The sequence below is a fragment of the Emys orbicularis genome, chromosome 2 (assembly GCF_028017835.1).
Source record: "Emys orbicularis isolate rEmyOrb1 chromosome 2, rEmyOrb1.hap1, whole genome shotgun sequence".
Classification (NCBI taxonomy): domain Eukaryota; kingdom Metazoa; phylum Chordata; order Testudines; family Emydidae; genus Emys; species Emys orbicularis.
The window spans coordinates 177,190,262-177,200,209 of NC_088684.1; the positions used below are offsets into that span (position 1 = coordinate 177,190,262).

Sequence of the window (9,948 nt, forward strand, 5' to 3'; positions counted from 1 at the left end):
AAAGTTTAAGTGCAGACTGGGCAAGAAAGTGGGTTTTTTAGTTCAGAGAAATTTAAACTATTAATCTTAACACAAACATTTTGGTATAAAAGGGCAAAGCTTCCAAGAGGAACTTCTGCCAGATGCAAGAAAAATGCACAACACACGTTGTGTGAAAGCTATCGGAGCTCGGGCTTAGGCTCCAGTTCATGGGTGTCGTTCAGGTTCAGTGGCCACAGCCCATCCCCTTGAGCAAACCTTTCCCTGGGCCAGCAGATTGCTGGCAACCCTCGCGCAGTTCATAGGGATGTAGTCTGGCAGCACGTGTGCATTTTCATGTCAGCGACTGCTCAGTTTGGCTTGTGCTGCTCTGAGATTCCAGATTCTGCAGCTATTGGCTTTCAGAGCTGGTTTCCTGCAGAAGACAGGGGTGTCCTGTATTAACAGATCAACGCCAAGTGACTGTGATCTGTCCAGGGACAATTAGAACCACAGTTTCAGCCCCAGCTGTGTGCAGAAAACATTTCAAGACCAAGATGATTTTGTCAAAAGCTGCCTAGGGTGGTGGGGCTGAATCTCAGGAACATCTTTAACCAGTCACCCCATACTGGGACCAGTAACCCGTCCATGAATGACCATAGAAACCAGCACATTTCAAGGCCATCTGAATGCACCTGTGGAATATAGGGTAGTTAGAATAGTTGGTTTTTATGTGAAAATGATGCTTCTGTGGACTAGCTATTGCCTCCTGGGGAGGTGGATGACCTACCCCGACAGCAGAACCTTCCCTTTGCTGAGTATCTACACTGACCCACTACAGCAGTCCAGTCATGGTGTCTCAAGTGTAGACACATCCTGAGATACGACATTCGGTGACACCCCCCGTCCCTCCTATTCCTCACTGCGCTGAATCCCACCAGCCCATGCTCACCGGTCCCGGCTCTCCTACAACTCCCCCATTCTCTCGGGGTTTCTCTCTGGGATGAAGAAGCAGGTCCAGGGTAACTTCCCCTCTTGCTGGGGCCTTAACTTCCTGGAACGTGGAATTCCTGTCTTTGTATTAGGAGCCCCTTTGCTGAGCAGTGTCTGGCTGTGTGTGTTCCCAGCAGAGATGGGGAGAGTTAAATCCCTCATACGCAGAGTCTCCTGCATCTGGGGAGCTGCCCCCAGCATTTCCCTGCTGTAAAATGGGCTGGGGTTAAAGTAATCAAAACGTCCCATGAATTCCCTGATCTCCCTTGTTTTCTTTCCCCTGAGCAGGGTGTCCAGTTTCCAAACCTGATGTGATCTCCCAGCTGGAACGAGGGGAGGAGCCGTGGGTCCCGGATCTCCAGGGCTGTGAGGAAGGAGAGATCCCCAGAGGTGCCTGCGCAGGTGAGGGATCATTAAACCAACTCAAAGCCCGAAGGAAACAGCTGGAAGTCCCTAAAAGCCTTGTGAGCTCTCGGGGTTCAGGAGTATCCCCAGGAGGCTGTGTATCCTCAGGGCAGCTGTCGCTCATGGCTTCCTGCGCATCCTGACTGACACCTGGCAGAGCTCCCTCCCTGAGAGGATGTGGAGGCAGAATTGTTCCCCTCCTCTCTCCCCTATGGGCAAGAGTTGTGGAGAATCCACCTACTAGGTTTCTTTTCTGTCTCTCCAGCTCTAATTTTGGTTTGTTTCCCCCTTTTCCATCCCTGTGTCTGAGGTTTCTCTCTCTGTCGGTGAGTGAGGAGAAGAAGCAGAATCCTCAGCAGGAAGATTCTGAGCAAGTGGCACCACATGGGGGATTATCGCACGGCTCCAGAGGGAATGTGTCCTGGCATCGTGTGCAGGGCAAAGCCTGTGAGAGTCAGCACAGGCCAGAGAGGGAGCAGAGAAACCAGCCAGCGGAGAAAGTGGGTAACTCCATTAATTGTCAGGGAACTCACCAGGACCTCCTGGAAACCACAGCCCAGCCGAGAATACCCACAGGAGAGAGAAAAAACACATGCACTGAGTGTGGAAAACATTTCACTAGCCACTTAGGCCTTTTAAAACATCACAGGATCCACACTGGAGAGAGGCCCTATGGATGCAGTGAGTGTGGGAAAAGCTTCACTGTCAACTCAGACCTTATTGGACATCAGAATATCCACAAGGGAAAGATACCTCATCAGTGCTCTGAGTGTGGAAAAACGTTCACACAGAGTTCAGCTCCAATTACACATCAGAGGATCCACACGGGAGAGCGCCCCTATGAATGCCGTGAATGCGGGAAACTGTTCTGTCAGAAATCAACCCTAATTACACATCAGGCAAGGCATACAGGAGAGAGACCCTATCAGTGCTGTGAGTGCGGGAAAGGCTTCAGTGTGAGCTCAGACCTCATTGTACATCAGAGAATTCACACGGGAGAGAGACCTTATAGATGCTGTGAGTGCGGGAAAAGTTTCACCCGGGGCCCACCCCTTACAAGACATCAGGGTGTTCACAGGACAGCGACGCAGCGTAGAAACGTTGTGTAGGGCAGAGAAAAGACTTTTTTTTAAAACACATTTGCTAATTCCCACATAGTGACCTTGTGGTTTGTTTGCACCATTTGTGTCACTCAGTTCTCTCAGCAGCCTCGTGTGTTGTCCACTTGTGCCTTTTACAGGTCGCCCTTTTCTGGGGTGAGTCCCGTGCCCCTTTCTCCTGTGAGTCATTGGAGTGTGTGTCCTTCCAGCAAGGAGTTTCCATCAGCCCCAAGTGGGGGGAGTTGGGGTGACCACAAGTCGCCTCACTGAGTGAAAATGGACATGGGGTTTGTCTTCTGCTCTAGGAATTCCCTGGGCGTCGGCGTGCTGGAGGTAGCTATCCTGATGTAAACACCGCTATGTTTGCAGTGCTGACATAGCCCGGGCACAGGGGTTGGGGTTAGCTGGCACCTTCCCCTTTGGCCTGTCCTAATGGACACCCATTTTCCTGGTCTGGACAATCCCTGAGCATCACGTTTATACTGTCACCCCAGTAGCAGAGCGATTGTTAGTCACCAAGTTCCCCCCTTGCTGACAAAATGTCTCCTTCCCAGTTGTGCTCACGCTGGTCCAGGTGGTGCTGGGCAGCAGGTATTTTACTTTTTTACCATTTTCCTTATTTAAAATACATTTCCATGTAACACGGAGGAGCAGGAGTGGGACAGATGGATCATTTCAGCCTCTGCGAGGCCGGAAGGAAATGGGGCAAGTCGGAGGGATTCCCTCCTTCCCCATCACCGTCACTATATCTGCTGACTCCAGCAGCGCTGGCCTGTGTCTGAGGCACAGTGGAGTTTATCCACCTGTATTTTGTCGTCCCCCCCCCAGCCCTGCAGAGAGTCTCTGCACTTAGTATCAATTTGATCCTGTATCCAACTCATTAGAGCTGGAGATGAAAGTGTCCCAGGCCTGGGTGGGGAATTCCAATGGTGCAGGCGGGTGCTCCGGCCGGGAGAGAGGCCTCTTCCCAGCTGTCTCTCCCCGCAGCAGCACCTAGGCTTGGGGGGGGGCCCCCTTCCCCCCCGTATCAGCTGCAGGGCCGGGCCCACAGGATAGGCGCCTCTCCCCGGCAAGGCCAGGGCTGGGTTCAGGCCTGGGCAAGGGCAGCTCAGGCTCAGCTGGGTTGGCGCAGGTTGGAGGCCGGGAGAGATTGGGGCTCAGGGAAGGGTGCCCCTCCCCGGCCATGGCAGGCCCCCGGGTGGGTTGTCTGAGGGCCCATGTGGCGCTAAGGAGGCTGCTGGGTGGCTGCGCGGCTGTGCAGCTTACAGGGAACTCGGGCTACTTGTCCTGTACTGTAAGTGTAAGTGCTGTTATTTGGAGGAAGAAAAATCTGTTGTTGTTTTTTCACATATATTGGAAGTTGAAAACTTGGTTTACAAGCACGGTCTTAAGCACGGAGACGCTCCCGACACCCACACACTCCTCCTTGCGTCTGCTTTGTACAGTTAGACTTGAAGCTCCTTCCCCTAGGAGCTGCCTCTCACGATGTGTGTGTCTAATACGACACCGAGCGCAATAGAGCCTCAGTCTTGGGTGCAGCCTCTCAGGGCCATCCTTACCCATACGCAAAGTGCGCAGCTGTGTGGGGCACCAGCCCCTGCTCCAGCTCTTCCCCAGCCCCCGCCCCTGCTCCGCCCCCACTGCCCTGAGGACTCCAGAAGTGGTTGGGCCTGCCCTCACCCATAAGTACAGTGACCCGGCCCCAGCCTGCTCCGCTCCCCGACTCCCAGCCGCACCGCCGGCGAGTGCTGGGGGGCGGTTCCCCCCGTCCCCCAAGCTTGGGAGCCAGGGGAGCAGAGCAGGCTGGGGCCGGGTCACTCCACTTCCCACAGAAAGTGGCCAGACTCCGTTCCCCATGGAGGCCTGGGGTGGGGCCCCACACAGTCCCCCTGTAGGGCACCAAAATAGCTCGGGACGGCCCTGCAGCCTCTGGCTGCTTCTGTGTTAACAAGAATCCTGCTAGCAACAGGAACAATGACTGTTCAGTCAGAGCAGACACTCCGCGAGCAGGAAACCCAAAGCGCTCAGGCTGAAGGGATACAGTGTGGGGTGAGTGGGGCAGAGAGAGCCTCTCTCGTCCCCACACAGGACAGTGAGGTGGATGTGGGGGGGGGAGAGGTGATGAGCCGGGCTTTAGGGCTCCTTATCTCTCTGTGGCCTCTGACATCCCTGGCTCACTTGACTGTGCCCGACCTTGTCATCACAGCAGTCGGGAGACGCTGCCCCTCCCCCCATCATTCTTCTTGGGGGTCATTCCTGCCCCTTTCGAGCTCAGGGAGTGATCACATGACACTCCTAGGCCAGGTCTCGTCTCTCTGGCTCTGATGCAGGGAGCTCACAGTGCTCAGCCTCAGCTGTCTGGCTCTGAAGAGCAAACCCGGCCGTCTCCCAGCCCTTCCTCCACTCCTGACCGGATCTCACAGCTCTGCAGGCCTCAGGCAGCAACTTCATTCCCTGTCTCAGCCTCTGCCTCTGGGAGTGAGAATCTAGCTCGCACGCTCAGTGTTTCTGCTGAGAGAGATCGAGAATTGCCATTGTTCAAACAATCTCATGACACAGGGTTAGACAAAGGTTGAAGTGAAATACAATTTAAAAAAGGCTCTTCAGGCAAATGATCGTTTGTCTCGTGAAGTCCTCAATAAATCTGAGCTACATCCTGTCAAACTCAAAATCAGGGAAATAAATTTACCCATTTTCTTATGAAGTAGCTAAACCTGCTTCACTATTCATCTCATTATTTGGCTGTATTAGTTACAAAAGTTTTAGCATCACTATACTAAAAGAAAGAGAGAGAGAGGGAAAAAAATAACCCAAACGACACATCTACAGATGATCTGAACTAGCCTAGAAAAAGCCCAGAAGCAATTTTCTCAATAGCTGGAACCAGGGCTATAAGATTGGACAGGTCACTCTGTGCTTTGAGGTTCAGTGGGAATTCCCTGCCCACTCCCACGTCTGACACTTTCTTTTCCAACCCTCAGGAGACTGACTTAGGATCATAGAAGATCAGGGTTGGAAGGGACCTCAGGAGGTATCTAGTCCAACCCCCTGCTCAAAGCAGGACCAACCCCAACTAAATCATCCCAGCCAGGGCTTTGTCAAGCCTGACCTTAAAAACCTCTAAGGAAGGAGATTCCACCACCTCCCTAGGGAACCCATTCCAGGGCTTCACCACCCTCCTAGTGAAATAGTGTTTCCTAATATCCAACCTAGACCTCCCCCACTGCAACTTGAGACCATTGCTCCTTGTTCTGTCATCTGCCACCACTGAGAACAGCCGAGCTCCATCCTCTTTGCAACCCCCCTTCAGGTAGTTGAAGGCTGCTATCCAATCCCCCCTCACTCTTCTCTTCTGCAAACTAAATAAGCCCAGTTCCCTCAGCCTCTCCTCATAGGTCATGTGCTCCAGCCCCCTCCCCCCAAACATTTTTGTTTCCTTCCCCTGGACTCTCCAATTTGTCCATATCCATTCTGTAGTGTGGGGCCCAAAACTGGATGCAATACTCCAAGTGTGGCCTCACCAGTGCCGAATAGAGGGGAATAATAACTCCCTGAATCTGCTGGCAGTGCGCCTACTAATGCAGCCCAATATGCCATTAGCCTTCATGGCAACAAGGGCACACTGCTGACTCATATCCAGCTTCTCATCCACTGTAACCCCTAGGTCAGGGGTCGGCAACCTTTCAGGAGTGCCGAGTCTTCATTTATTCACTCTAATTTAAGGTTTCGCGTGCCAGACATACATTTTAACATTTTTAAAAGGTCTTTTTCTATAAGTTTATAATATATAACTAAACTATTGTTGTATGTAAAGTAAATAAGGTTTTAAAAATGTTTAAGACGCTTCATTTAAAATTAAAATAAAACGCAGAGCCCCCCGGACTGGTGGCCAGGACCCGGGCAGTGTGAGTGCCACTGAAAATCAGCTCTTTTGGCCCAGTCCTTCTTGAGAGCAGGTTAGACAAACACCTGTCAGAGATGATCTATATAGTACTTAGTCTTGCCTTGAGTGCAGGCGATTGGACTCGATGACCTCTTGAGGTCCCTTCCAGACCTATGATTCCATGATTGGATGATCCAAAGGTCTCGTCTTGCCTTAACGTCTCCAAATCTCTGCAAAGCTGAGTGTGGCACATTGAGCAGCCGCTGATGTTTCCATGTGTCGCCTGCTTGATCCCAGAACTAACACTGAATGATTCGGGGTGAGGGTGTGACACAGCGGGAGCAGCTCAAACATGCAAAGGGGCTGGCCAGGGCAGTGACATCACAATAGCCTTTTGCAGGACCTCAGCTGATTGGTCACAGGAGGTTGGGAGGCGGTGACCTCACAGAGAGTCTATGAAAACGGGCAGGTAAAAGAGGCTGCAGGGTGGGGGCAATGGCTTTGCTGCAGGGAGTCTCCTACTCAAGGTCTCCCCTCGAGGACTGAGAGAGAATTCTGGGTCATGTCTGTGAGCACGAGGAGGAGCCTCTCTGGAGTTTTCCCCTTTCCCACTGCTAATTTACCGAGAAGACAGACGTCCCTGTGGAGCAGGTAAGAGCCCCAGAGAGGTTTGGTACCTAGGCAGCCTGACTCACCTGGTGCTGGCCAAATTCAAGGCATGGAAAACACTAGGTTAAGGTGTGAGAATTTCCCCCGCACATCTTAGGCCATTGTCCCTCAGAATTACTGGGGACATTGGGGTTCGTCATTTTTGGTTTCTCTTTTCCCTGCTTCCCTCCCTCCACTGCTCTCTAGCCCTCATTGCATTGTGGGAAGCCCTCCCAAAGATATGGGGCAGGAAGGCTGCTCGGAGAGTGACCCCCACAGGTGACCTGAGCCATCCCTGGGCCATCTGGGGGAAATATCAGTTTCCCACCCCTCAGAGTCTCAGTGCTGATTGGCTGAGCTTGCGTCTAAAGCTCTCCCCTTTTGACACCTTCAGCTTCCCTGACACCTTAGGGAGTTTAACAGGCTGTGGGACTCCTTCTCCTGCAGCAACAGAGAGCTCCTGTCCCCAAGCGCCCCTCCTGGCCACTGAGTCCTGATGGCCTTTGAGCAGGGCAGGCCATCCTTTCTGTCGTGGGGCGCCCCAAACTGGGCCATCTAGCAGCCACAGGAGAAATCGCCAGCTTCTGGACCCGTGTGCACCGGCTGGTTGGTTAATATGGAAAGCTGCATCCTGGAGACTGGCCAAGATCTTGCTCCTTATTTTCAGCTCCTAGACTTCCTCGTCCATCCAGTGGGAGAGGACGGCTTTCAAGGGCCTGGCTTGCAGCCTTTCCAATGGGCCATCCACTGCTCCATGGCATGAAAAGACTCCCCGGGGGGGTGAGTTACTGCAGGGTTTTGTCTCTGGAGACCTCGCTCCTGTCCCTGTCTACCTGGCTGGCCCAGGAGTATCTGAGAGGGGAGCCGGGCAGGACACACCCAGCGATTGCCTGAGCAGATCCTTGTTGGAGTCCTAGAAAGGGGGTGGGGTTTGCCCAGTGCCATCACAAGTTGGGGAGCAGACGCCCCGTCCTCTTCCAGGGGCCTATTGGGTGAGGCCACATTGTCCTTGTCGTGCTGCAGTTTGACTTCCCCTTGGAACAAACCCACAGGCTGCAGCCGCCAGACCCAGTTACTAGAGACATCCCTCAGGGGAGGGGAAGAGACCTTTGGTCTGTCAGCTCCAAACGCCCCAGGCCCTGAGCCATAGGTGGCGAGTTATATGGGCCCGTGGTGCTGGGCACCAGGAATATCCCTGGCCCAGGGGCCTGGCTCCAGCAAAGTTTGGGGCCAGGTCTCTCCCCTGGCCCCGCCTGCCGCCCCTGCGCATCCCCCAGCCCCACCTGCTGCCCCCAGGCGATTGAAAATGGCCCCACTGCCACCACCGGCAGTACAACAGGCCTGAGCGGCTTCTTGCGCGCTCGCTCCACGTGTCTCCCGGCACGTCCCTGTGGTAGGGGGGCGGGACTGTGTCTCCGCACGCTGCCCTGCCCCGAACGCACCTGCAGCCAATGGGACGCTGAGGGGGCGAAGGGGACAGGAGCGCATGGAGACCTCCTGGCCCGCCCCGCCTAGGAACCACTGCCGGATGGGTACCCCAGGTAAGCACCGAACCCCCCGACCCCTTCCAGAGCCTGCACCCACACCCCCTCCCCACACACACCCTCCTGTCCTCAAATTCCCTCCTGCACACCCACCCCCTCTAGCCCCCAAACTCCCTCCCAGAGCCTGCACCCCTCACCCCCTCCTCCACACCCACCACCTACCCCAGCCCAGAGTCTGCATCCAGCACCCAAACTCCCTCCCAGAGCCTGCACCCCAGACACTCTCCCCCACCCAAACTCCCTCCCAGAGCCTGCACCCCTCACCCCTCCTGCACCCCAATCCCCTGCCCAGCCTAGAGCCTGCACCCAAACTCCCTCCCAGAGCCTACACCTCAGACACCCTCCCCCACCGAATCTCCCTCCCAGAGCCTGACCCCTCAGCCCCCTGCACCCAAACTCCCTCCCAGAGCCTACACCTGCACCCCTCCTGCACCCCAATCCCCTGCCCCAGCCCAGAGCCTGCACCCCAGACCCTCACCCAAACCCAAAGCCTTAGGGTGGTGTGGGGGGGAATTTGGAGGGGCAGGTTCTTGTCACCACCAAAATTTCTACAAACCTGCCATCCTAGGGTGTTATTACCACCACGCTCTCACCAGCTGAGCTAGCCGGCTCACAGAAACCAGCCTGACAAGCGGCCCTTTAGGAAAGGAGCTGTGGGCAGCCGCAGGGTGGTTGTGGCCTCTGGAATGAGAGGAGGGGCTGAGGACAGTTGCTTGTGTCCAGTGGAATTAGCTCAAGTGGTTGAGCGCTCGCTTCACATGCGAGAGGCAGTGGGATCAATGGCCACATTCTCCAGTGGCAGGGGGTTCCCATCCTCGTCCTTCCTTTTAAAAGCACTGCCAGGCAGGGGGCTAAGTGCCTCCAGTGGGCCCCTCCCTCTCCCTACTTGACCTGCCATAACAGTCCAGAGAATTTTACCCAGTGAGTCCTACATGGACCCCAGCACCGTACGGTTGAACTAGGACAGATCACTCAGAAAGTCCTCGAGTTTGGCTGTAAAGATGTGAAATGCTATGGGGGCAGGGGAGGGAACTGGCCTGTCTTTCAAGCTTAAATTCTGCAATTTCTACATCTAAGCATAAAACTCAGGTCTGCACTGGCCATGAATTAAGCCCAGGCCTGCTGTATGGGAGACAAGAATTCTCCCGCAGACCCAGCAAGTGTGCAAACTAGAACAAAGTGATTGTGCACTATGGGTCCTGCCCCTGCCAGAGCCCCTCTGCTCTAGGGCACAGGGGTGTGGCCGACACTCCCAGGAGCTCTCTGCTTCTGGCCAGAAGGGAATTCTTTGGGAATTCAGTCATGAATGATATAGAGATTATGGGGTTCAAGTTACATGATGTGCCCTGTGGCTTTAAGGCATTGGAAAAATGCTGAAGAGGTTAAAGACCGCAGAGCTGGGTGTGGGCCCTCCAAA

The 9,948-nt window shown here is 54.4% G+C and overlaps 1 protein-coding gene across 1 annotated transcript in view; it reads left to right on the top strand.

Moving 5' to 3' along the window:
- Positions 1-2,465, top strand: part of ZNF189 (zinc finger protein 189) — a 93,733-nt gene extending 91,268 nt beyond the window's left edge. The window contains exons 7-8 of the mRNA XM_065398384.1: positions 1,240-1,357; positions 1,673-2,465. Of these exons, the coding sequence (XP_065254456.1) occupies positions 1,240-1,357; positions 1,673-2,465 (911 nt within the window). The remainder of the gene's footprint in view (positions 1-1,239; positions 1,358-1,672) is intronic.
- The last annotated feature ends 7,483 nt before the right edge of the window (positions 2,466-9,948 follow it).